The 26,976-nt window shown below is 45.4% G+C and overlaps 1 protein-coding gene across 2 annotated transcripts in view; it reads left to right on the top strand.

Annotated features, from left to right (window-relative positions):
- The window catches only part of PDZD2 (PDZ domain containing 2), a 276,820-nt gene that overhangs the window by 185,911 nt on the left and 63,933 nt on the right, over nucleotides 1–26,976 (top strand). The window contains exons 4-6 of one of the 2 annotated variants that reach the window (XM_029941041.1): nucleotides 644–786; nucleotides 3,690–3,822; nucleotides 8,822–8,974. In XM_029941041.1, coding sequence (XP_029796901.1) covers nucleotides 644–786; nucleotides 3,690–3,822; nucleotides 8,822–8,974 — 429 coding nt within the window. Of the gene's footprint in view, nucleotides 1–643; nucleotides 787–3,689; nucleotides 3,823–8,821; nucleotides 8,975–26,976 lie in introns of those variants that run through there. The other variant, XM_029941043.1, reaches the window with a different exon arrangement.

Raw genomic sequence — 26,976 nt, 5'->3', positions numbered from 1 at the left:
AATTCGAATGACAAACTTGAAAGTATTAATAATTATCCCCACGTCAGAGGCAAGGAAGCTGAGGGTTTTAGGCATAAGGTGGCTTTTATAATTATTAAGCGGCAGAGCTGGGGTCAAATTAGTTGAAGCCTCCCAGACCTTTGTCTTCCTTTCATCTTCCTTTATTGATTAGTAGCTGTAGGTAAATAAACGGAACCCAGTGTTTACACACACAGTACTATCTGGGTTTCAGGCAGAAGAAGCTTTACTTAACATAATCCTGGTCAGGAAAGTCAATAATCACCATTGTCCAGTACTCTAGCCACTAGCCACAGGTAACTATTTAATTCAATGTGAGCTAAATGAAATGAAAAATGTAACATCCCAGTTGCCACTAGTCAAGCATTCAATAGCCACCTGTGGTTAGTGACTCTGTGTTGGATCGTGCAAATAGAGAACATTTCCATCATCATAGAATGTTCTCTTGGACGGGACTGGCAGCTGGCGACTTTGATTTAGCGCATGGAGCTTTTCCTTCTGTGGCAATCTGCTGCACCTGTTGACAGGTGAAGGCTACTTGGCCTGACCTCTCAGCTCCAATCTCCTGGGTCAATGCCATGTGTCTGTCCGTATACTTCACAGTGTGCTCACTTTTTCTTCCAAGGAGGAAGTTGGCCGGATATGGAAGATGGAGCTGCTTAAAGAGTCGGATGGGCTGGGAATTCAGGTTAGTGGAGGCCGAGGATCAAAGCGCTCACCTCACGCTGTCGTTGTCACTCAAGTGAAGGAAGGAGGTGCCGCTCACAGGTGACTAGATAACTGTTCCCCCTTCTCTGACTCCTCATCCTCTCCCTTCCCTGCCTCCGGGGGCTAGGACTCTTCCATTTGGTCAATGCCCTCATAATTACAGTTTATCCTGCAGAAGCTTGGAGGAAAATCAGGCAGGAGCAGTTCCAATCTAACACACCCCTGGGCACAGGAAGTGGCTAATTGCTGGAGATACCTTAGCCTCCTCCAGATCATGGAGAGATTGGGTTTCTTTCTAGTCTGTTTTGAGTTTCAAGTGACTTACTTACACTGCCTTTGGGATCCTGGTCATATGTGGTCACCTACTGAGACTACACCAGGCAATAGAACCCTACTTTCCTGACATCTTAACCCTGTAAGATGGTGGCTGATGACTGGGGGGAATGACTGATTTTAAACGTGACTGCAGTGCACGTGCTGTGTCGGGGCTCTCAGGAGTCTACACACACGTGTATCATGCATCATGCAGATGTGGATTGGTAAAAGGGAAATGTGAGTTTTTCTCCTTTTCTCCTACCCCATATTTAGCAATGATCTTGAACAGTTCAAACTTCGAAATCTTTTTCAGTCTGAACTATTGTTTTAAGTGGGAAGAAGGACAGTGCTTAGGCAGAGCGTCTACAAAGAAGAAGTCCATTTGGAGTTAGAAGGAGGTAGCTGTCCCAAAATATAAAGCATGTTTTCGCCGTGCTAGCTGGTTGTTTTCGTGTACATAGCGTATCTCCTATTTGCAAGGCGCTTCGGGGTGTGTGCACGCATTGCATGCCTGCATTTATACAGCAGGTGAGTAGAGGTAGAGGTCCACTGATGAGGGAGGGAAACCTATTTGAGACTTTGTTGTTTCATTCAGGTTTCCCAGTTATAAGGGGCATAGGGCAAACCAGAGTGGAGTTAGCCTGCCCCAGACCGAGAGAGGCCTGAAAAACACATCTCATGGAGTGGAGTTGGAAGAGCCAGAGGTAGAGAATGGAAAGCCAAGGAGAAGACCAGAGTATGAACTAGCAAAGTGCGTCATGTCCCAGTTCTGGTCTTGTAACTAGAGAATAAGATGTTAATAACTACAGATAAAGTTAACTGCACTCATCCGTGGTCTGGGCAGCAGTCATTAGGGAAGGATTAAGCCCCAAGTTTTTATCCAGAAGAGCATCACTATATTTCCCAAATGAGGTATGCCTTGAGGAATTCCCATCAGAGAGCTGTTTCCAATTAATGCTAGGCCTCAGGTTTTAGCTTGTCTTTGGAAGGTTGGCAATTAGAAAATTCCTGTGCCCAGAGATAAACTTATGAAGAGCTGTTCTTTTCTGTTTTCTGTGTGAGCTGTTTCTAGTGGGTGTCACCATTTTCTCTTCACCCTGAACCCTGAGTTTTATGTGTTTTGTCTCTTCTCTCTCTCTGTTTCTGGAGGACATAATTCACATGTGGGGCATTCTAGTTAATAACAGGGAGATGAGGGAGATGGAATTGAAGAGGGAAATAAGAAAAGGGATGTGGGTAGGGATGTTTTGAATAAATTCAAGGTCAGTGGTCAGAGTTTTGTGTTCCTTTGTCTTCTGATCCCTGTTCACCTTGGTGGCCCAGCCACACACCTCCTTGAGTTTCCAGGCTGTTCTCTGTGGATTTCCTAGTCCCCTTCTCTTTCCATTACAAGCAGCTAGAAGGCTTCTTAGTATTTCTGTGCTTTAGGGCTTTTTGAAGGACAGAAAGCAGAGGCTGTCAGAAGTCTCTGGTGCCTCCTGTCTTCTGTTAAAGCCTAAATTCCTAGAAAAGATTAGGATGCATGCCCTAGAGGATTAAGAGAAAGAAATTGGTGAGGGAGATCAGGGTGAAGGAAGCTGGTTGATTCACTGAAGGAAAGCAAGGTGGGGAGAGTGGAAACATTGGAGAGAAAGTTGGTGAATCTGGGAATATTGGGGGCATGCACAGGTCCCACAGCAGCTCCCTCGGTGTTGATGGAAAGCCTTCAGAAGGGATGGTGGAGTCCTAGGCTTCAGGTGCATCTGCCTCACCAGATTTCCTATCCCATATTTAGCAATGGAGATGAAAATCCTCCTTTGGGATCATGGGAGGCAAGACCACTGGAGGTTCAAGTGGAACCCACAAAACTGCTGACCCACCCTGACCCATGCAGTGCTCCGGCACAGGGAGCCATGAGAGACCCCTGAGCCACCCTTGAGTCTCTTGCCAGCCCAATGGGAAGGGAGCTGTGGGTTAGCTGTAATTTACTTTAGAGGAAGTAAAGAAACAGAACACATTTGAAGACCGGGTCTGATACCTGCAATAGCAGTAAACTGGTCATTCTGTTTGTTTGCTTTTGTATTCATCCTTCTGCTGATGAAGCTTGGCTGTAGGATGGAAAGAGCACTGAGAGACCTCATCTTCAAGGTCCTATAATTCTTTGTTTTGGGGCGGGAGGCACATCACCTGGAAAGAAAGAGGGCAGCAGGTTAGAGAAGGCTTTTGGTCAAGCTTAAGATACCTTTGTTTTGGTGGGCTAACTTCAGTGACTCAGCTCAGAACTCAGTTGTAAGGGCATGATGGCAGGTAGGATTGAGATCAGAATGACTTAACTATCCAAAAACCATGGGGTCTTGGTTCCTCTATCATTGTCTCCCTATGGATGGGAGGCATTTCATTAAAGCTGCTGCAGGATATGGTAGTGACTTAAGAACTTGCCTACTACTAGGCAACCGCTTGAAATCACAGAGCTTCCCTAAATGAGCATCAGGGGACCCAGCTGGACCAAAGGTTAAATCCCATTCCAAACTATCACTGGCCATCTCTTCTCTTTCCTCAGCCTGATTTTAACCTTGCCGTTCATGCCCCTTCCCAGCTCCAGGAAAATACCCCTTCGCGAGACCAGAATATCTTGACACGGGATTTTTTTCCCATCTCCATTTCCTCAGGGATGGCAGACTGTCCTTAGGAGACGAGCTGCTGGTAATCAATGGTCACTTATTGGTGGGTCTCTCCCATGAGGAAGCTGTGGCTATTCTGCGCTCAGCCACTGGAATGGTTCAGCTGGTGGTAGCCAGCAAGGTACGTAGTTTGGTTATTTTTTATATCTATTTTTAATGATGGTGGTGAATTTGGATTTGAGCCCTCCCCATCCTGCGCACACACACTCAACACAGACTCGCACACTTACCTGGGCCATTTAAATAGCTGTGATTTTTATAGCGCAAGCCCCTGAGGGCAGCCTTTAGCTGAAATAGTAGATAGAAAAGCAGTCATCAGACTAGGGAAAAGGGAAGAATGGTAGGGTGGGCAGAAATTCAAGGTGGAGAGCATAGTCTGTCCCCCGAAGGAGAAACTGAAGAAGAAACCTGGAAGCCCCTGGATGGCAGGGCTGAAAGAGCGGTGTGGAGCCGTGCATTTCCCGGTTCTGAAGGAAGAAGGGTTCAGGGCTAGTCACAGGCAGACCGCAGGCCCTGGTTCTGGCTCGTGGCCTCACAGAGCGTTGGTGCTGCAGGAAGCCTGTGAATCCTGTCTGTCTAGTCACCATCCTCCCCTCCATCCTCAGGTTTCCCAATGAGATGGTGAGGCCGAGCTCCCACAGCTGGTGCCCATCTTGCAGAGGCCCGGATGCTCTGACAGTCTCGACCTGGGCCCTTAATGCACAGCCAGTGTCTGTCTGTCCCCTCCCTCTGGCTGCCACCTCCTTTTCATAAGGGCTCAGGCTGGTGTTTCTTGTATCCCCATCCCTGGAGTGTGTTAAAATAGCACTGATGTCCTGGGGCCCTAGCATCTGCTTGTCCCCTGGTGTCTTGGCACCCTGGATAAAGCCTCCACAGCTGTGTGACCAAATAGAGGAGGACCTGAACCCTCTTGCTTCTGCCCCTTGCTTGCTTGTCCCATCTGCTGTTGATAAGACAGGAAAGAGCCCCCAGGACTAGGAGCTAGTGCAGCAGAGCCTGGGCTTCCTGGTGGTAGTTCCTAAGCAGGGGTGAGAAGCCACCCCTTCCTGGGCCCTTTGCAGCAGGACGCTCTTGCCAACACGGCTCCTTCTTTCCTTGTCATCCCTGTTATGTTTTGCACCTCACATCCACAGGCTTTTCTGTATTTTCCCTCTTAGATTGCAAGGTCTGTTGCCTATTTGGGGAGTATTTAATAATTAGAATATTTTGAACTATCTGAAAAATCTGTTTTCCTCTTTTCACACCTTTCACCCCAATCCCTTAATCCCAAGTCTGTGCCAGGCTTCCAACAAGAACACAGAGCCTGGCACAGACTTGGGAGGAAGGGTTGGCTCGAGGCCCTGGAGGCAAGAGTTGAGACAGTCTCCATCCACAGGGGCCCTCCTCCCCTCCCAGAGATACCACAGGGAGGCCTGCATGTCTCCTCACGGTCGATGGCTCAAGAACGCAGGGATTTCTGCACAAGCGTTATGCCATGGCCGCCGGACCTTTACTTCTATGCTGACTTCTTGCTCCTGCTAGTTCAGAAAATGGGGAAGGGGAAATCTCTTCTATGTCAAGCTATTATCCACAAACACACAGACACAAAGAAAACACAAAACAACGAGAAAGATCCACTCGTGGTTTCCTGGATGCTGCCTGATCTGGGGTCTTACTCTCCAACTTGAAGAAAGGGCACTGGGTGCCATGTGCTTTTTACCTGTGATCTCATGTAATTCTTGAAACCCCATGAGTGAGCTATTAGTTCTTTTTATCCAAAAGATGAAGTGAAAATCTAAGGGGTTAATTAATGGCCCTGGAGGTCACACAAGGAGTGGGTGGCAATATCGTGTTTCGTTGTGGGTCCATTAGACTTCAGAGTTAACTTCTTTCTGTACACCCAGCTGTCTCTTAGTCAAATAAGATATAAAGGCATTAGAGAGAGGTAATGTGTTCCTGCCAGGCTTTGATGTTTGTTTTTTTAAGTTTATTTATTTATTTTGAGAGAGAGAGAGAGAGAGAGAGAGAGAGAGAGCGAGCAAGCAAGCAGGGGAGGGGCAGAGAGAGGGTGTCAGTACAGAGCCTGATGCAGGGCTTGAACTCACAAACCATGAGATCATGACCCTAGCTGAAACCAAGTGTAGGATCCCTAACCGCCTGAGCCACCCAGGCGCCCCAAGGCTTTGACTTGGACACTCACTGGGCCTTTGTAAGGCTGAGTAACAGTCTGGAGCCAGGAATGGACATTCCCGTTGTCAGTCTATTGCTCTGAGCCTATACTGAACAGTGGGCGGAAAAACAACCCAGACCACAGAGGAGTGACACCTCTCACCTCTCCGCATTGACTCCGTTTACATCCAGGCAATACATTGCCGTAACAGCTGCCTGCTGTTTGTTCCCGAACTTAATTGGCACCATCGAGATGCTCAAAAGTCTGCCTTTCCACACCTCCTGGCATCTGTTCCTCTTCTTTATCCAACAAGAGCAAGTAATCCAGTCTTTATTTTCTCTTTATATTTGAAAAGACGGAGGGAAAAAAAGAGCTTTTTATTTGCTGAATAGAAAGAATAGTAAGAATATAAATTATTATTGTAGAAGATAAGTCCCCATGTCACCAAACTTTGGGGCGTTGTTTTGAAGATATAATAGTTACTTTCTTTGGGACAGGCTGTCTCGTGTTTCCACACAAATATATTGTTTGCGTGTACATAGGAGCTTAGAAAGTTTTTGTTAAATGAATGAAATCAGAATATCCAAGTTTTTGTGTGTGTGTTCCTGGAAGTTCATGCATAGCAATATGATTTCTCTCTTTTTATCACTTTGTTTTTATTAACAAGTAATATACATTTATTATATCTAGTGAAGAAAACCTAGAAGAAAAGGAAGATAAAATGTTCATAATACCACCAATAGTTCTTTACATTAACTGGTTTGTCTGTCCTTTGAGACATGTTTTTTTAAGGGAGTCAAACACAGAGGATGAAATGCCCATGGAGGCAGACCTACGTAGACTTCAGAGGCACAGACCTTTAAAAGCTGTATGTTTTGGGGCGCCTGGGTGGTTGAGTCAGTTGAGCATTGGACTCTTGATTTTGGCTCGGGTCATGATCCCAGGGTTGTGGGATCAAGCCCCGCATCAGGCTCTGTGTCGAGCATGGAGCCTGCTTAAGATTCTCTCTCTCTCTCTCTCTCTCTCTCTCTCTCTCTCTCTCTCTCTGTCTTCCCCCCTCTATTCCTCTCCCCAACTTGCATTCTATCTCTCTCTACAATAAAAAAATAATAAAATTTAAAAATAAAAATAAATAAAAACCATATATATTTAGCACGTTACTACATTTTTTTAAACCTCATTTTCCTCGCCTGGATAATAAGAATCCATAACTACTTCATGGAATATCAAGAAGATTAAACAAAATCTAAAGAACGCAAACAATGTAGCTGATTGCCACAAGCACTTGGAGAAAGGTTTGCCTTTACGGTGATGGTTATCACGTGTTATTACATCCACCTTATTGTTACATCCATTGTTAATATGCAATATTTTTCCATCTGCCCTTTTCACTAAGTAGCACACTGTAAGAGTCTTTCCACATCAAAGTGTATCAAAGCGTATGCTGCTGTGGCATCATTTTTAATGACCATGGAGTATTCTGTCCTGTTGTGCAACTTACTCACCGGTTGGGACCGTCATCTTTTTTTAAAAACTCTTTTCTATTAATCATCTAGCAGAGTTGACATCACAGAAGAGAGCTGAACTCACTTTTTGCTTCATAGCTTTTCTTCCTCCCCTCAGGTGAGGTCTAGCTGTACAGCATTCACAATTACTGGCCTGACACGAATGAGCTTCAGGCCCCTCCAGAACGGGACCAGCAGCAAACGAGGCAAATGTCACTATCGCCAGTACCGACTCACTAACAGTCTGGAACACCTGTTGTTTAAGATGGGCATGTCGTGTTACTGTTCTCTTTTCTGTCAAGCCCTGAGGAATATGATGATCAAAACTTTCTACATGCTGCCTTCCTTGTAGAAATGGCTGGTGTGGGAGGAGAGGGGGAGGACACGTTTCTCTCTTTTCTGGCCTCAGATCAGCCACACCACACCCCTAGTCCCTGGCCACCTGTGCTGTGGTGTTTCGCCGGAGAGTTCTCGGTGGCTGTGTGCAGCTCACTTGTATATGGGATTGTCAAGTGGCCTCAGTGACTTTGCCTCCATCTCACTGTCCTCTGTGGCCTTGTCTGTGCAGAGGAAGGAAGGGCTATGGTGAAGCCCTCTTCATAGTCTAATCTTAACGGAGTCTGATTCCGTGTATTTCGGTTGACCTTTAAAAATTATTCAAGGGCTTTTTTTCTTTGAAGAGACGTTATCAGTCTCTTGGCGTTATGATTCAATCAACAATCCAATCTCTTTCTAGTGAATATATGCTAGTGAGATGAGCAGTGAGGGGGAGGAGCACATGGATATGAGAGTCTGGGCCTGGGGACACAGCACAGAGGAGAAATGGCATTCAGTTTGGGGAACGCTCAGATGAGCAGGAGAGATAAGCGTACTTAGACATACATGCAGCGCGATGAAAGAAACAGTGAAGGACTTTTGGGAAGAAGGGAAGGACAAATGGGAGGGCTCTGAGCTCATCCAGGAAGGCTTGCAGGAGAGGGCACTCAGGCTGAGCTCCCCGGGCAGAGGGAGCTGCTGGGGGAAGAGGGCGTCGGGCAGGGGAGAGCCTGGCATGTTGGAAGGTCAGTATGGCTGGAATGGAAGGTGTGGACTGAAGGAGACGATGGAGGGAGATGTGTTTGGAGGCTGGGCAGAGGATACTGACCTGCCAATGAGGGGGTACTCTGAAAGCAAGGCAGGGTATCAGAGAATCTAAAGTACAGAGAATATGGATTGTCTGTAGAAACATTTGCCTAAGAAACAGATTTTTCAGGGGAAAAAATTGGTTGGGATTTAAATTGGGTCTGCGCCCCTGACACGTGAGGTCACCCTGCCAACCTGAAGTGTGGAAGATACACTCCATGCAGTTTGGGTTCAGAGCACTGTGGACACACACACAGCTGCCTCTGCTAGGTTTTCCTTGACCGTGATCCAGACCTGCTTGGTGCCATGGGGTAATTCATAGCCCTCTAATTGTGTCCCCATAGGAAAGCTCCACAGAGGACCTCCTGAGGTTAACATCTAAGAGTTTGCCTGATCTGACCAGTTCAGTAGAGGACGTGTCCTCTTGGACTGACAACGAAGACCAGGAGCCAGACGGGGAAGAGGACGAAGGACCTGGCTCTTCCGTCCAGGGAGCAGTAAGTGTGCCTCTGGTTTCCCAGCTGCTCTGCTGGAAGGTGATGGGGCCCTGGACATGTTGATGGCAGGATCACAGATAACAGCTGACGACAGCAGATAGACACCAGCATGGGAGAGGACCACAGGGTGTTCTTTATATTTTTTGGTCAGGTCTTCCAGACAAATCCATGAGAATAATGATGTTAATTTAAGAAAAAGCATGGCAGGGCACCTGGGTGACTCGGTTGGTTGGATGTCTGACTCTTGACCGGCTCCAGTAGTGATCTCATAGCTGTGAGATTGAGCCCTGTGTCGGGCTCTATGCTGAGCACAGGGCCTGCCTTGGATTCGTTCTCTCCTTCTCTCTCTCTCTTTCTCTCTGTTCCTCCCTCTCTCATGCATACACACATATGCTATCTCTCAAAATAAATATTAAAAAAAATATATTGAACCTGGAAAGGGGATGAGAGCAACTGTGTGTTAAGTTCAGGTGTGTATATCAATTTCTAGCATGCTTAATAATTAATATATATAAGATTTTATTGCTACTTCTTGATGTAGGTTTGAAAAGTAGCTTTGTGAGATTAAACTTAGATGGAGAGGGGTTCCTGGGTGGCTCTGTCGGTTAAGCACCCCACTTCTGGTTTCAGCTCAGGTCATGTCTCACAGTTTGTGAGTTCGAGCCCCACATTAGGCTCCACAATGACCGCTCAGGGCCTTCTTGGGATTCTCTCTCTCTCTCTCTCTCTCTTCTCTCTCTCTCTGCTCCTCCCCCACTTGCACACACTCTCTCAAAATAAAATAAATAAATAAGCTTAGATGGAGAGATTCTGGGTGCAAAGTGGAATGTTACAATAACGCAGAACCCATTCCGGCAAAGTTGTGCAGCTGCGTCTTACAATTTTAATGGAGCTGGGACTCTTGCATGGCTCGGAGCTCTTCCATGGCCTGTGATGCTTCCCCCCCTCGTGGTCTGCTGGCACGGGGTCAGGAGGGCTTTTGGTTAATGGTGGTTGCAGTGTGGCTCCGTGGCGGCTCCGTGGTTTCCTCTCTGGATCCCAGATGGGACGGATGTGTCATTTTTAGCGTAAACTCCTGTTAGCTAAAGTTCCCGCCATGGAGAGGGTGCCCTCTGTCTGCCATTTGGAGCCCCTTACACTAAACCTAGGTAGCATGGGTAAGCATTGGAAAATGAGCTTTGGTTAAGTTCAGACTTAGAAGACCAAAAAATTTGCATGTTTTATTACATTTACACAATATGCTATTTTATTTTAAGGCAGAAAAAGATGTTTTCACCTTTCTTTTTGATCACTAGACATCTAGGGCCACTGAGTATGGTTGTGCAAGTGTGGACTGCACAAAGGTGCTACATCTAAGGAAGCACATTCACATCATAAAAATCATAGGCTTTTATACTTATTATGATAATTTTCTGGAAGATGGCAATAAAGAGTCTTGCTCTAACAAAATCAGTGTATCAGGACAGTTTGCCAATAAAGCAAGGAAAGCATCTTAAAGAAGAGTTGCCTTTTTGTAACTTTCCCAGAGGCATTGTATAAGCCCCATGTTGATGTGAAACATTTTTCTAGCTGCTTTTCCACAGGAAAACTTTCCAAGTAGACTAACCTGTGAGGCAAATAAACCAGAGCTGAATGAATGGCATTAAGGTTTAAGAACAACTGTGATTATTCCCATTCCTTTGGATTCTGACACCATTCAGTGGCTTCCCTTACTTTTACTTTTAGATCCAAACTAATTTCCGTGGTTTCCACTGCCTCCCTGACTCCTGCCTGCTTCTCGAACCTCACTTGTCATGGAGCTCATCACTCCTAAGCAACCACTACACTGCCCTTCCTGTAGTCTCTCATGATGGCTGCATGTTTTTCTGCCACAGGACCTTTGCAAATGCTGTTCCGTCTCTCTGCAGTCCTCTGCCCAAATAAGATGACTCCTGTTCATCTTTGGGATCTCATAGTGTTCCTGCGTCAGAGAAACTATGCCCGTGTGTATTAAATCTCTCAGCTCTCTGGGGCACCTGGGTGGCTCAGTCAGATACCGGCTCAGGTCATGAGCTCACAGTTCATGAGTTTGAGCCCTGCATCAGGCTCTCTGCTGTCAGCGTAAGCCGGTTTCCAATCCTCTCTCCCCGCTCACTCTCTGCCCCTCCCCCACTCACAGTTTTTCTTTCTCTCAAAAATAAACCTAAAAAAAAAGCTTAAACTAGCTTTAAAACAAAAATCTCTTGGCTCTCATAGCATGACTGTGTGGTTCTCCTGTGAACTCCTTATCACATTTGGATTTGTGATTATTTGATTAAGATCTGCTGCTCCCATCCAACTCTAAACCCCGTGAGGTAAGGGAGCGGGATGAGCGGATTGGGTTCCCCGTGAATCCCTAGAATTTAGCCAGTACATCTGGTGCTGAGTTATAAATAACTAAATGAATTTCAAATCAAACAACAGAGTAAGCATTCATTGAATGACACCAAAATTGAACTGGATTTATCCACCATGAAAATCACGGTTACTCCGAGGCCCACAGCTAACCATGGGTGGCAGCCTCAGAGGGCCTTTGGGTTCATGTCGACCTTCCGGCCCCCTTAGCCTCCAGGGATAGAACAGGCTTGAGCATCCAGCATCTCCACCCCACCGCCACGTTCTCTACTGCCTACCCCCACTTCCTCCCCGTGTCTCAGGGCCCTGCATTCTCTGTGTTGACAGCAGTCACCCTGGCACATGCCGTGGGTTGTAGGGTGTGGCAGGCCCCCCAGAGACTTCTCAACTGCAGCATGACCCCCATATTTCCACCGGGACTGGCCAGGCTCCCTCCCCGGGGACTTCCCATCACAGGACCCCACTGCTGGGGACACCGCCCTGGGACTTCTCCACAGGGAGCTGAGCAAGCTAGGGATCTTCAAGAGAGGGAGAGACCCAGAACCATGTCTGTGTCTCCTCTGATAAAAGCCCAGACCCATTTGTGTGGCACAGTGGTCTCTGTGGAGAGGTCACAGTCACGTACATTTTTAACAATTCATTGCTCGTATTCTCACAAGAAACACCAAGGAATTCTTTAATTGCAAATTTTTTATACTAAATACTGCTCTAATAAATGGGCCTTTCTCTATAGTAAATTGTGTTACATAATTTTAAGTTATACTTTTTTGCATACATTTATAATTTATTAATTTATTATAATATAACTTATTCCATGATTTAAGTGAATTTTTCTGATTGTAATACTATTTTCACTATATAAATGGTTTTTGATCAGAAAAACTCCACAAGACCTTATAAATCACCTACACTCCTTCTATTCAAAGATCGCCATCTTTAACATTTTAACGACTTTCTCTGATATTTTTCCTTAAGCACGTATGTATTTTGTAAACTCTAGAATAGTTAGCGTACAGTGTTTTCTTTGCTTCAGATATACAATATAGGAATTCAACAATTCTACACATTGCCAGGTGCTCACCATGACGGGCGCACACTTCATCCCCTTCCCCTATTTCTCCCACGCCCCCCCTCTCACTGCCCCTCTGATAACCATCAGCTCTCTGTGGTTAAGAGTTTGGGTTTTGATTTGTCTCTTTTTTTTTCTTTGTTCATTTGTTTTGTTTCTTAAATTCCACATATGAGTGAAATCATATGGTATCTGTCTTTCTCTGATTTATTTCACTTAGCATAATAATCTCTAGACCATCTGTATTGTTGCAGATGGTAAGATTTCATCCTTTTTATGGCTGAGTAATATTCCTGTGTGTGCGTGTGCGTGTGTGTGTGTGTTGCATCTTTATCCATTCATATATGGATGAAAATTTGGGCTCCTTCCATGATTGAACTATTGTAACTAATGCTGCTGTAAACATAAGGGTGTATAGATCTTTTTGAATTTGTATTTTTTGCATTTCTTGAGTAAATACCACATAGTGGAGTTACTGGATTATATGGTAGTTCTATTTTTAATTTTTTGAGGAAACTCCACACTATTTTTCACAGTGGCTGCACCAATCTGTGTTCCCACCAATAGTGCACGAGGGTTCCTTTTTCTCCACATCCTCACCAACACTTAGTGTTTCTTATGTTTTTGGTCTTAGCCATTCTGACAGGTGTGAGGTGATACTTCACTGTGGTTTTGATTTGCATTTCCCTGATAGGTGATGCTGAGCATCTTTTCATGTGTATGCTGGCCATCTGTATGTCGTCTTTGGAGGAGAGACAGTAATTTCTCTACCATAGCAACCCTAAGGCTAGAGAAACAAAATAAACATAAACTGTTTTATCAAAATAAAAAAGTTTCTGCACAGCAAAGAAAACTAAAAGACAGTCTACTGGATGGGAGAAGTTATTTGCAAATGGCATATCTGATAAAGGGTTAGTGTTCAAAATATAAAATGAATTTATATAACTCAACACCAAACCCACAAATAATCGGATTAAAAACTGGGCTTTCTCCAGAGAGGTTACTTATCTAATTTAGACATCTAGCTGTGGCCAGTTCTCATCACCCATAACATTAAAAAAATAATATTATCTTTTTAAAAAGTTTACCAGTTCATCATGTTGTTTTATATGTTTATTGTATTTTTGCCAAAGGAACTGCAGGGTGTTATGTAATAACATAGTTTATTTGGGAGCCGCAGTGCTAACTCTCCACAAGCACACGTTTCAGTACAGCGTGTTAGGTGTTCTCTGTCCTGTCCGCCCAGGCTTTCAGAGACGGTCCCAAACCCATTATCCGTGCGAAACCCAAACTCATCCTGAGTTGATGGTTCTCCCTGCTCTGAGCCCCTGTGCCTTCCTCACAAAGCGCTCACAGCACACACCTGGGTTTCTCCCCAGCTCCCCGCTGACGCCTCAACACCAGTCCTTTGTTACCGTCCTCTTGCGCTTTGGTCTTAACCAGGAGAACCAAGCCTGAGACAGAGTTCTGCAGGACCAGAAATCCGTCAGCTGGCATGCAGTATTTGCTGGATTTGACAGTGGGGCCCGGCTCTGCCTTATAAAGGTATTGAACTACAGAGAGAAAAAAATTCTTTTTTTTCAGTTCTATGTTTACAGTCTAAGACTCTCTGTTTTATCATTTTTAAACACTAATGAGCCAGGTAAGTGAAAGAAACCTGGCACTGTTTAATCACATTACAAAGCCTTTTATTTCACAGATGATAATGCTTAAAGCTGCTGCCAGGCTCCACTCAGGCATTGACTGTTTCTGCACCTGTAAGTCACCGCGTGCTCCACGCCCGAGCCGGTGCAGTGCAGATGCTGAGGACCTGTGATTGATTTTGCCATGGCTACAGTAGACAGCAATGAGATTTCCCTTCCAAATACATTGAGCCGTGCTTAGAATAAAGTCATACGGTGAATATCTAATTGGAGTAGAGGCAGGAAAAAAAGAGAATGCATTGGGCTGGGACAGTGAAATTCCATGGTCGTTTGAATCATTGTCATCGATCTCAGAGGGGTCTGGCTTCCGTGACCGGGCTCTGTCTCCACCATCCACCGCTCACCCCCCACATCCAATACAAAAGATGGCCAGTTCAGTCTCCACGATACCTAAATCTGGCCCTCTCTCCCTGATCAGCTGTGGTCCTGGTCCACATGATTGGCCATTCTTTCCCAAGTTCTTATCTTCTATGCTCCAATGACAGTGTTTAAATGAGAATCTGGCAATATCACTTAATGGTTTAAAACTGTTCAGTGACTCAGGGCACCTGGGCAGCTCAGTCAGTTAAGCATCCAACTTAGGATTAGGTCATGATCTCACGGTTCCTGGGTTCAGGCCCCACATTGGGCTCTGTACTGACAGCTCAGAGCCTGGAGCCTACTTCAGATTCTGTGTCTCCCTCTCTCTCTCTCCCTCTCTCTCTCAAAAATAAATATTAAAAAAAATCACTCAGTGACATTCAATCACACCGCGGTTCAAATCCCAACTCCTTAACGTGGAATGCCATCAGCTCCAGACTGCCTTCCCCGACTTCTGTACATGGCAGCCGCCCCCACACACACACCTCCTAGCACTGCGAGCTCCACATTCCACAGATGCTCCAGAACTTTCGACTACTTTGTGCCTTGCACCTGCTCCTTTTATTTGGAAGATACTTGTAAACCCAGCCCAAATGTCACCTCTCACATAAGTAAACCTTTCCCTGACCTCCCAGAGTTCTTGGTCTGGGTTCTGCACTTGCATGGCACTATGAATAGATTTCTGTCCTAGTGCATGTGACACAGAAGCCCATCTTGTCTTCATAATTTATCTTTCTATTCTTCTGACTTCCTCATGAGACAGGAACGTTTCAAGGGCAAAGACCGTGATGCCGGAAGCATCTCTGGCCCCCTGGGATCTTAGAGGGGGCTGAAAAGAAGGATTCTCCGGTGATCTCTTGTCACGCTTTGACCTCTTCTGATCTGCCCCTCAGGGCTCATCGTGTCCTCTCAGACCCTGGGTCTGCGAGCCTCCAGCTCTTGTGCTTCGTTCCTCTTGCCGCCAACACACACCCTGCGTGGGTCCTTCTCCGACTACTCTTCAGAGGAATTGGCCCCTGCCCCTCCCACCATCTAGGATGTCACCAGTGGGGCATCGCAGTGCTGCAAGATCTGGCCTTGCCGCTGATCAGAGAATCTGGAAGAGTAATTCTCTTCTGGTGCTCGTGGCCTCAGCTGGAGGCAGGTCTTGCACTCTTGGGACCCTCGTGGTGAAGTGCGACCGAGGGCGGGAGCCTGCGGACATGAGTCGTGACTCCCGTTCTGCAGGCCAGCCTCCCCATCGCAAGGAGAGGCAGTGTCACAAGGAATTGAGATGCTTTGGTTTGAGGCCTGACACGTGTGCTCTCATCTCTGGTTATCTAAGCACTCACCTTCCCCTCAAGGACCAGATCAAGTTCACAGTTATCGCCAAGGCTGCCCTTGGCTTGCAGCATCTAACATCATTGCTTTCTCCCCCAAATGCGCTGATCACTGGCCCCTGGGCATTTAGCATCTGCTCTCCTCTGTTTACTTGCTGCTTATCTCTTTGGGGGAAGAAAAAAAATAATTGAAGGTTTTTAAACTTTGGAAGTCAAGTATATCTTTGGGCTCCCCAGTATCCATCGGAGTCCCCTGTATTCAGTGCTTACTTAGTACATGTATCTTGATTATAAAGCTGTCTCCAGGGCAGTGGTTCTCAAAGTGTGGTCCTTGGACCAGCAGCAACAGCATCACTGGAGACTTGCTAGAACCACAGATCCTCAGGTCTCACCCTTGTCCTGCTGAATCAGAACCTCTGAGGGTGGCATCCAGCAATGGTTTTTAACAAGCTCTCTAGGTGATTTGGACACAGGCTAATGTTTGAGACCTTTAGAGCCCTCCAGTCAAATCAGTGGGGCCTGTTTTATTTTTGGCTATTTTAGAAAAGCATGTGTCCTTTCTCCAGTGTAAATAATTACATTTCATCTTTTCTAAAATTAGGGGATTTTTTTCAGGGAAAATAAATCTAGCCTTTGGAGAGAGTGGCTCCTCTCTCTCTCGTTTTGTTTTGGTTTTTTTTGTTTTGTTTTGTTTAGATAGAGCATGAGTTGGGGAGAGGGGCAGAGGGAGAGAGAAAGAATCCTAAGCAGGCTCCATGCTCAGCCTGGAGCCCCATGCAGGGTTCAGTCCCACGACCCTGGGATCATGACGTGAGCCAAAATCAAGATTCAGAGGCCTAACCCACTAAGCTACCCAAACGCCCCACGAGTGGCTCCTGTCTTTTAAAAATGAAGAGAAGAAGGAGAATTTTAATATAAGAGGGCCGGGACTGGGTGATACCTCTTCAAGTGTTGGAAGCCTGTCTCTCCCTTTTTATATTTTAACAAAAACAAAACTGGAAGTAACGATTGTCTTGCCAAACCTGCAATTGTCAAGGCTCAGCTAGGAAGAGTTTGTTTAGCACATCAATCAGCAGGCCTGTATCCGGCTTCCTTTGACATCAAGGGAATCAGTTCTAACATTTTTGGAATTGCCAGTTCAGGAAAATCTTAGAGAACTTTTGGGCGATTAGGGTTTAAGAGGGAATAAAGAACCTCATCTCTCAAAAGGAAAGAAGCGCCAAACTGGATCTTACGATTCTGTAAGTCTGATATTGGTGTTTGATTCTTTATTGGAATAGTCATGAGGTGTGAGAACCTGAATTTACAGTGTTTTGTAGAAGAGTTCGCATCTCGGGGGCAGATGTTCATCTATGTAGGAAAAGCAAGGACGGGAGCTCTTGTATTTTGTTTGGACTGAATAACTGATAAAGTGTCAGCCCTTAAACGTTTCCGAGAGCGCGTGGGCATTGAGGACTTGTACTGCGGGGTCTGGGAAGACTGTTTCTGCTTGAGTCAAGCTGCCCTACACAGGAAGTTGTGTCTTGTTTGGTGCCTGAGCTAGATTGTTTTCTGGTGGATCGAACTTAGAGCCTAGTGCAAAGAACAGGGAGCACCAAGTGTATAAACTTGCAGTTAACAGTAACCTGGGCCGATCCCATTTATGGCTGAAAACCAGACGCTTGCAAAGTGAAACTGACACAGGGCCCCTGTGCTTTTTGCAAGGGGAGTGAATGTTCCTTCCCTAAAGGCTGGATGGAAGCGTGTTAAGACAGGCGGCTCCGTGGGCTGTGCCCCTAACCTCAGGATGCCTCCAAGCACGGGGCCGTGGCAGCAGCTGCTTAGAGATGTGCTCACTCCCTGGGTCAGGAATGGCCTTTCCTTCTTTCTGGGCTTCCTCTCTTTACTTCTCTAACTTCGGGACTTGCTTCTTCCAGGAAGTCTCCCCAGATACACATATCCTTTATTTCTGGGCCTGCAGCATGTAATATGCCCTGTATTTTCCTTCATCGTCCTTAACACAAATCATAGTGATGCATATGTTCATGTGACAGCTTGCTTAATGCCATCCTTCCCCAGTAGTAGAGGACCCTGTGGTCAGGGACCATGTCAGGTTTTCTCCCTCACGTACCCCAGGTGGTCCCTGCTGACTCTCGGCATGGACACGTGTGTGAGATGGAAGGACATCTGAACAGTGGGATAGCCAGTGATCCCTGTTGTCACGTTTGGTCATCTTCCACTGACTTGCCCGCCTTCCCCAGCACACCTTGAATTTAAAATGGGCACAGCACGTAGTAGGTGCTTATTGTTTGTGTCTGCAAACTAGAAAGTCTATCTGCCTCTCTCTTCTGGAGTTTCCACCTGGCGTAGGAATATTGATGATAGAGATGTCATTTTTCTAAGCAGAGCATGGAGAGAACACAGCATTACCTTCCCTTAAAATAGGACATTCATGGTAGCTCCTCATTAACAAATAAGTAGATTTCTTTTGTTGTTGTTGTTAACGTGAAGGCTTGAAAACTACAGGCTAGAAGTGGAATTTAGGACTTGATTTTCTTAACAAATCAACAGCAACAACAAAAGATTCAACACCCCAAGGGAGCTGGTGAACTGGTACGTGGAATGTAAGTGAAGAAACAAGTCACAAAGGCACCAGGGAAAAGGGCACGGAACTAAGAATCTCAGAGATGCGGGGTTCCGATAAATAGAACTGTAAAGTGTCGGAGCTGCAGGGAACGTTGGGGATTAGCTGGGCCAAACCGTGCATTTTTTAAGCTGGAAATGTGTGCTGAGAGAGAAGCCTACTGAGCTCTGCTTGTCCTCCAGACAAGTCGTGTTTATGACTCAAGGCAGCGACAAGGGAAAAGAGAAAAAGCCAGGAAAGGAAAGGGCAGTGCGCTCAGAAGGGTGTTCACGGCACTTCTCACGTGTGCACGGGGAGCCACTGTGTGTTGTAGGCACACACACGTGTACATGTAACTCCACGCTCTTCCATGGCTCTAAAAAGGCACAGGGTGGGTGTGGTTCGGCCGGTCATCACACCGTTGGGGTCCGTGCTGGAGAGCCCCTTGTGCCTGGTCTGGTGGGGCGGGCCCAGGAGTTTATTTTCAGAAGCTTCCCAGGTGATTCTGATGCTCACCCAGATTCTGAAAACCAATTTTGGGGAGAAGGTGACTGCCTTAGAAGCGGCAGTTTCAAGTACACCCTTTGTTGGCTATGTGGCAATGTCCATGACCCGACACCAAGTGGCGGGGCTCCCGAGTCTCCTGGCAAGGGGCTGGATGAGGCCCCAAGACCTCTCTGCCCATGGCTTTGAGATAAGGGGAGGTTCCAGGACCCCACTGCCTCCCTCCTTCCCGTAGCTTAAGATGAAGAGGGGAGGCCATGGGTTTGAGGTGCTCGGGGGGAAACTTGGAAACACGGATTCCCCCAGCCTCCCAGCTCCTCCATGCGCACAGACGTGCGTGTACCTCGTGGCCCTCATTGCCTTCACAGACATCAGTCCCCGGTGGGGTGACAGTTGTATGGTGCCAAAGCTCTGCTCTCCCTGCACCGGCGCCACACGGCAGCAACACACGCTGCCCGCAGTTCCCCGAGCTGTCCATCTTCCATCCCACTGTCCCAGGCTGTCAACTACCTTCTCTTTTCCCTCAGCGTCCTACACTCTCCCAAGCAGGTCCCCGTTCACTTAGATGCTCCCCAAGCCATACTCGCGCTGGCTCAAGCGGTGTGGACAAGGCTGTGTGACGCTTAGCGCCAAGCGTAGACTTGCCAGAACAAGATAAGACAAGGCTGTAGTAATTGCTGGTCTAGGAAAATAAGATTTAAATTGGGGGGTGGTTTTCGTTTGGTTTGGTTTCATACTTAAGGAGATGAAGTGATTATTTAAATGGGTGGAGGTGGGGGGAAATAAGAATAATTATTTGGCCTGGATAAATTGCCCAGAAAACTGCTGAAGTTTGCATTAGGTTTATTCCCGTGGCACATTTTCTGGGGCCTGTTCCAACTCGTTACCTGGCTCTCTGCTGCAATTTCAAAGGAGCAGTTTGCATTTCTCAAGGAAGTAAACAACTCGAGTGATTTGCATTGAAAAAGCAAATATTGTGTTCTACAGTCTCAGCACCGTGGTCCCCAAAGTGGGGTGAACATCCCCAGTGGGGGGATGCCAGACAGCCCCTTGGCGTGTGCCAGGAAAGTACTAGAACCTGTAGAGATTTGACTTCATTTTAGATCGTTTTGTGTTTCACAGTGTATGCCTACATTAGTACATTAGCATCGGGTTATATTTATGAATCTATGTTAGGAGGGCCCGGTGGCTACGCCATCTACAAAGGTTGACACTCCAGCGCGGAGCTTGTGAAATGCAGCCAAAGAAATCCCCACAGCGTGCAGTCAACTCTATTTCCGTATTTTGGATTTGAAAAATTCCTTCAAGTGTCAGTGAAAATAAAATACGGACCACTAGAACATGTAATAATATTTCTTTGCCCTCAAATTAGTTCCTTTTATGAGAACAACACCATAGAAGACATGAAGCAACTTTTGACTTCAGGTAAAGTTGGTTCCCGTCTTGATGTACGCCATTCCCATATCCCAAGATGCCTTTCAGCCCTGTCCCCTATTATGAATTTACCTCTTATAAATATCACCCCCGCCAATTTAGTTTGATCTGTCCTTTGGGAGATTAAACCTCTGATCCTCACGTCGAAATGTAGAATATATTAAGACTGGAGGAAGGTGGCAGTTCAGAAATGAAACTGAAATAAAACTTTTCTGTCCTGGACGATACAATGGCAATTGCACAGGAGGTGGAAGGGGATAATGTGACTCATTTGTGCACCATGTTTCTTAGGAAATCTATCTTATTGTTGTTGATGAGCTTCACTAAGCCTTTAAGGTAACAGAAATCCTGGAAATGGATGTGTCTTGTGAGACTGTAAATGGAGATAGTGCTGATACATTCAGATTCTCACTCTCTTAAGAGAAACAGGATATCCCCACTTCGTTTCAATTCCAGTTATTGTGTTGGGTTTTTTAGGAAAATGACAAAACCACTTTGACAGTGCACAGATGAGTGAGACAAAGAAGCACCATGTGCTAGTAAAAAACACCTCCCCTGAAGACTTCATGAGCAATGGAAGATTTTGAGGTTTTGGGGTGTTTTTCTCCTTTTCACCACATCTTGTGCAAAACAGTAGTCCAGAGCCTGGAAATAAAAACAAAGGAAAATATAAGAGATCAGAAGTTCCGCTGTGGAATCCAGGGCAGACATTTCTTAGAGAAATGGGGTCGTTTAAAATTAATAGCGTCCTCCCCACCCCTATTGTTAATGTTGTTTGCTTGCCTAGCTTTTTGTTTGCTGTTTGTTGGCTTGTTTTTGCCTGGTAAGCTTTCTAACACGGGACTGAGGGATCTCAGTAAATGACATTCACAAAAAAAGAAAACCGTGCCTCTGCCTTGTGTTCTTGTTCTTATCCCTTCACCCGAAATAGCCTTCCTTCTACCTCTGACTCTCAAGATTCTAAAGTCCCTTGGGGCGCCTGGGTGGCTCAGTCACTTAAGCGACCAACTTTGGCTCAGGTCATGATCTTACAGTTTGTGGGTTCAAGCCCCACATCAGGTTCTGTGCTGACAGCTCAGAGCCTGGAGCCTGCTTTGGATTCTGTGTCAGCCTTTCTCTCTCTCTGCCCCTCCCCTGCTCACTCTATCATCTGTCTGACTCTCTCTCTCTTTCTCAAAAATGAATAGACATTTTAAAAAAATATTTTAAAATGATTCTGAAGCTCCTTATCTTTCAAAGAGACTTTTCAAGTAGGACCAGCCTCTTTCATCTCTGTTTTCTCTGTTTCTCACATCGTAGCACTTACAGTCAGAAAGATCCCTCCTGATTTAAAAATGGGGTCGGAGTCCCTAGGTGGCTCAGTCAGTTAAGTATCTGACTTCATCTCAGGTCATGATCTCACAGTTCATGGGTTTGAGCCCTACATCAGGCTCTGTGCTGACAGTTCAGAGCCTACTTAGGATTCTCTCTCTCTCTCTCTCTCTCTCTCTCTCTCTCTCTCTCTCTCTCTCTCTTTCTCTGCCCCTCCCTAACTTGTAGTTTCTCTCCCTCTCTGAAAATACATAAACTTAATAAATAAATAAAAAATAAAAATGGGGTGGATGTTTTCAGAAAACTTTTGGTTAAGCCATTGTTTGGATATTCAAACTTATTTCCTCTAGCAGCAGACATATTTACTTAATAGTTATTTGTGGAATTATCTTTTGAGCTAGGAGAGACAGATAGGTAGCCAGCATGACACACACACACCCTCTCCTCAGCTCCAAAAGCTGTCAGTCTTCCTGACCTTCCTCCCCCTGAGACCAGATACAACCTCAGAGGTTGGTAACGTGGCCCTGCAGGTGCCCACAACCAGGTCGTGGAGGGAGCTAATGCTCGGCTCTAGCCAGCCTGACATTGCCATCCATACGCTGAGGGCTTTGCTGGCACTGCGAGATTCAGACACACAGTCTTCCTCTTTTAACAGGATTTATTATATTCTGTAATGAATTACAGTTGTTTCTATACTTTTCATATTCCCCTTTTCCACATAATAAACTCTTAGGATCCATATGCTGTATCGACCCAGAGGATGGGTGTCTGATTCCTTCCAGGAATCTAGGAGGGCTCAATGGATGGGGTGGTGTTTGACTAATCGCTGGATTTTCCATAGGAACGCCCACAGAAGTGGTGACTTTCTAGAGAGGAAGAACAGCATGCACAGGGGTCCTCAAATAAGAAATTGTACAGCCTGTTCAAGGATCAACAAATAGTCTATTAAGCACAGAGGTTCAGTCTGTGCTTTTAGTTCCAGACTAAGGAATTTGACTTATTTACAACTACTCTGTTCAGCGATGGTTTTCAAGCTGAAGAGTCAGAATATTTGTTCTTTTTTTTTTTAATTAATTTATTTACTTTAACTTACATCCAACTTAGCGTATAGTACAATAATGATTCCAGTGATTCATCCCCTGCGTATAACACCCAGCGCTCGCCTCAACAGGTGTCTTCCTTAATGCTCGTTGCCCATTTAGCCCATCCCCCCCACACACAACCCCTCCAGCAACCCATTTTGTCCTATTTTAAGACTCTTTTATGTTTTGTTCCTCTCCCTGTTTTTATATTATTTTTTGCCTCCCTTCCCCTATGTTCATCTGCTTTGTATCTTAAATACCACATATGAGTGAGGTCATATGATATTTGTCTTTCTCTGACGAATTTTGCTTAGCATAACAGCTTCTAGTTCCATCCACATTGTTGCAAATGGCAAGATTTCATTCTTTTTGATTCTTGAGCAATACTATAGTGTGTGTGTGTGTGCGCGTGTGTGTGTGTGTGTGTGTCTGTATCACATCTTCTTTATTGATCTGTCAATGGATATTGGGCTCTTTCTATAATTTAGCTATTGTTGATAATGCTGCAGACATTGGGGTGCATGTGTCTTTTTGAAACAGCCTGCGTGTATCCATTGGATAAATACCTAGTAGTGCAATTGCTGGATTGTAGTGTGGTTCTACTTTTAATTTTTTGAGGAACCTCCATACTGTTTTCCAGAGCGCTGCGCCAGTTCGCATTCCCACCAGCAGTGCAAGAGCTCCCCTTTCTCCGCATCCTTGCCATCACCTGCTACTGCCCAAGTTGTTCATTTTAACCATTCTGACTGGTGTGAGATGGTGTCTCATTGTGGTTTTGATTTGTATTTCCCTGAAGATGAGTCATGTTGAGCATTTTGTCATGTTAACAATCTGTATGTCTTCTTTGGGAAAGTGTCTATTCATGTCTTTTGCCCATTTCTTCACTGGATTATTTGTTTTTTGGGTGTTGAGTGTTAAGTTCTTTATAGATTTTAGATACTAACCGTTTATTGGACATGTCACTTGTAAATACCTTTTCCCATTCTGCTGTTGCCTTTAGTTTTGCCGATCATTTCCTATGCTGTGCAGAAGCTTTTTGTCTTGGTGAGGTCCCAATAGTTCATTTTTGCTGTGATTTCCCTTGCCTCCAGTGATGTGTCTAGTAAGAAGTTGCTGCAGCCTAGGTCAAAGAGGTTGCTGCCTATCTTTTCCTCTAAGATTTTGATGACTTCCTATCTGACATTTAGATCTTTCATTCATTTTGAATTTATTCTTCTGTTTAATTGTGTATAATGTAAGAAAGTGGTCCAGTTTCATTCTTCTCCATGTTGCTGTCCAGTTTTCCCACCACCATTTGCTGAAGAGGCTGTCTTTTTCCCCCTGGATATTCTTTCCTGCCCTGTCGAAGATGAGTTGGCCATACGTTTGTGGGTCCATTTCTGGTTTCTCTGCTCTGTTCCATTGATCTGAATGTCTGTTTTTGTGCCAGTGCCATACTGGCTTGATGATTACAGCTTTGTAATGCATCCTGAAGTCCAGGACTGTGATGCCTCCAGCTCTGTTTTTCTTTCTCAGTATTACTTTGGTTCCATACAAATTTTAGGATTGTTTGTTCTAGCTCTGCAAAGAATGCTGATGGTATTTTGGTAGGGATTGCATTGAATCTATAGGATGTTTTAGGTAGTATTGACATTTTAACAATATTTGCTTTTCCAATTCATGAACATGGAATATTTTTTCATTTTTTGTGTGTGTCTCCTTCAATTTCTTTCATCTGGTTTCTTTCTATGGCTTTCAGTATATAGCTTTTTCACCTCTTTGGTTAGGTTTATTCCTAGGTATTTTATGGGTTTGGTGCAGTTGTAAATGGGATCAATTCCTTGATTTCTCTTTCTGTTGCTTCATTATTGGTGTATAGAAATGCAGCCTATTTCTGTGCACTGATTTTATATCCTGTGGCTTCGCTAAATTCATGAATCAGTTCTAGCAGGTTTTTTTGGTGGAATCTTTTGGGTTTCCCATATAAAGTATCATGTCATCTGCGAAGAGTGAAAGTTTGACTTCCTCCTTGCTGATTTGGATGCCTTTTACTCATTCATGTTGTCTGATTGCTGAGGCTGAGACTTCCGCTACGGTGTTGAATGGCTAGAGTGGACGTCCCTGTCATATTCCTGACCTGAGGAGGAAATACAGTCCTCAATGGGGAAAAACAGAGCTTTCCTCCCAGAGTCTTTTTCTAAGGTCACTCCAACAGTGAGCTAGAGAAAGAGCTGGACTGAAGAAAAGCAGGGCAGCAGTGATGGAGTACGGAGCTGGGAATGGAGGCCTTTGCTGTAGTCCCATGGGGAAGTGACCAGAGCCTGTGTGGCAGCAAAGATGGCCATGAAGACAGGAAGGCAGGAAGCAGGGGGACTGACTGGCCAGGAGAGGAAAGGAGCAGGCCCAGCCTGCCAGAGTGCTGGGTTCTGCGGGCAAGGGTTCCTTGGTGGTAGGAAAGAAGGATGAAAAGAATTTCCTCCCCGTGTGTGTGTGTGTGTGTGTGTGTGTGTGTGTGTGAAGGCAGGACCAATCCTAAGCAATAATTTTTGACCTTCGAAACCTCCAACTTGCTGTCATCTGTTCCTCCTCATTTGGTGGTTCCTCTCTCCACAGTTTCCCTGAAGCTTGGTGTCCTTATACCATCTAAACTCCCTCCTGAGGGCACGCACCCCACAGCCTCCACCTATCCCTGCGAGCCTCCAGGCTCCCAAGCCCTTCCTTCCTTCTTCTCTAACTTTCACTGCTAATATCAGTAACAAAAAAGACCACACAACAAACAATTTTTTCCATTTCTTCCCAATAGTATGTTTGTGAATAAAGCAATCTGATTAAACCAATGGAAACAGTGGCCTGTAATTCTATGTCACTTAGCAAACAAAGTGGATTTAAAAACATTTTTTTAATGTTTGTTTATTTTTGAGAGAGAGAGAGACACCAGAGTGTGAGCAGGAGAGGGGCAGAGAGAAAGGGAGACACAGAATCCGAAGCAGGCTCCAGGCTCTGAGCTGTGAGCACAGGGGTTCAAACTCATGATTGTGAGATCATGACCTGAGCTGAAGTCAGATGCTTAACCAACTGAGCCACCCAGGCACCCCAAACATTGTACATTTTAAAAAGAGAATCCTTGTTCTATCAGATGAGTTTCTTACCAGTGTCATTTTTAAATGAAATTTAAGGATAAAATCAAAGTGTGGAGGCCAGAGATGTTTTTAGAGGAAATACCATGGTAGGCCTGTACGTAAGCCTTGTCTCCAGGAGCAGCTTCCTTAAGATGTCTCTAATTGTCAGCACCTTCCCTTCGACTTACTGAATTATATACTTCCTAAACCTTCTCAAGTTTGTCCACAGTGACTCTGGATGACTTTGAATAGGGGTGGAGGCGGGGAGGTGGGAGGTTCATAGGGTAGGACCTATTCCTACAGTTGAGAGGTCAGCAGTTACAAAGGTCAGATCATAAACATTTCAGGTTTTGCTGGCCAAACAGTCTCTGTTGCAATGGTCATCTCCGCCTTACTAGTGCAGAAGCAGCCACAGGGACCAGCAAATGGGCGTAACTGTACTCCAATAAAACTTTACAAAAACAGATGTTGAGCCAGACTTGGCCCCCAGGCAGCAGTTTGCCAACCCGCCTATAGATGATCATGTGTGATCCTGGGGCAGCCTCTCTCACTCTTGCTTCCCATGTGGACTCCTGTGAGCACACCCCAGCTTTCTAGTCAGATTCTTCAAGAAGTATGTACCCTTAGAAATACACACCAGCAAATAAGCATGAAGTTAGTACCATTTCTGGAAAATAAAGAGTTGAGTACAACTCATGTTGATCTGGAAAAGGCAGCAGAAGGCTGCCCCCTGGAACTTACCAGCACACCAAAATTTGGTGTCTTCAGTATGACCAGTTACTCTTCATCTAAAACCTACCTAAATGGTATGTTCAGTTAAAATGAATTTTTTTTATCGATAGTTTTTTGAGGAACCTCCACACTGTTTTCCAGAGCTGCTGCACCAGTTTACATTGCCACCAACAGTGTAAGAGGGTGCCCATCTCTCCACACCCTCTCCAACATCTATAGTCTCTTGCTTTGTTCATTTTAGCCACTCTGACTGGCGTGAGGTGGTATCTCAGTGTGGTTTTGATTTGTGTTTCCCTGATGATGAGTGATGTTGAGCATCGTTTTATGTGTCTGTAAGCCATCTGGATGTCCTCTTTGGAGAAGTGTCTGTTCATGTCTTCTGCCCATTTCTTCACTGGGTTATTTGTTTTGTGAT

Source organism: Suricata suricatta, chromosome 6 (assembly GCF_006229205.1).
Source record: "Suricata suricatta isolate VVHF042 chromosome 6, meerkat_22Aug2017_6uvM2_HiC, whole genome shotgun sequence".
NCBI lineage: Eukaryota > Metazoa > Chordata > Mammalia > Carnivora > Herpestidae > Suricata > Suricata suricatta.
The sequence above is the reverse complement of the archived record's forward strand: the minus strand, read 5'-3'. Positions and strand labels throughout refer to the sequence as shown.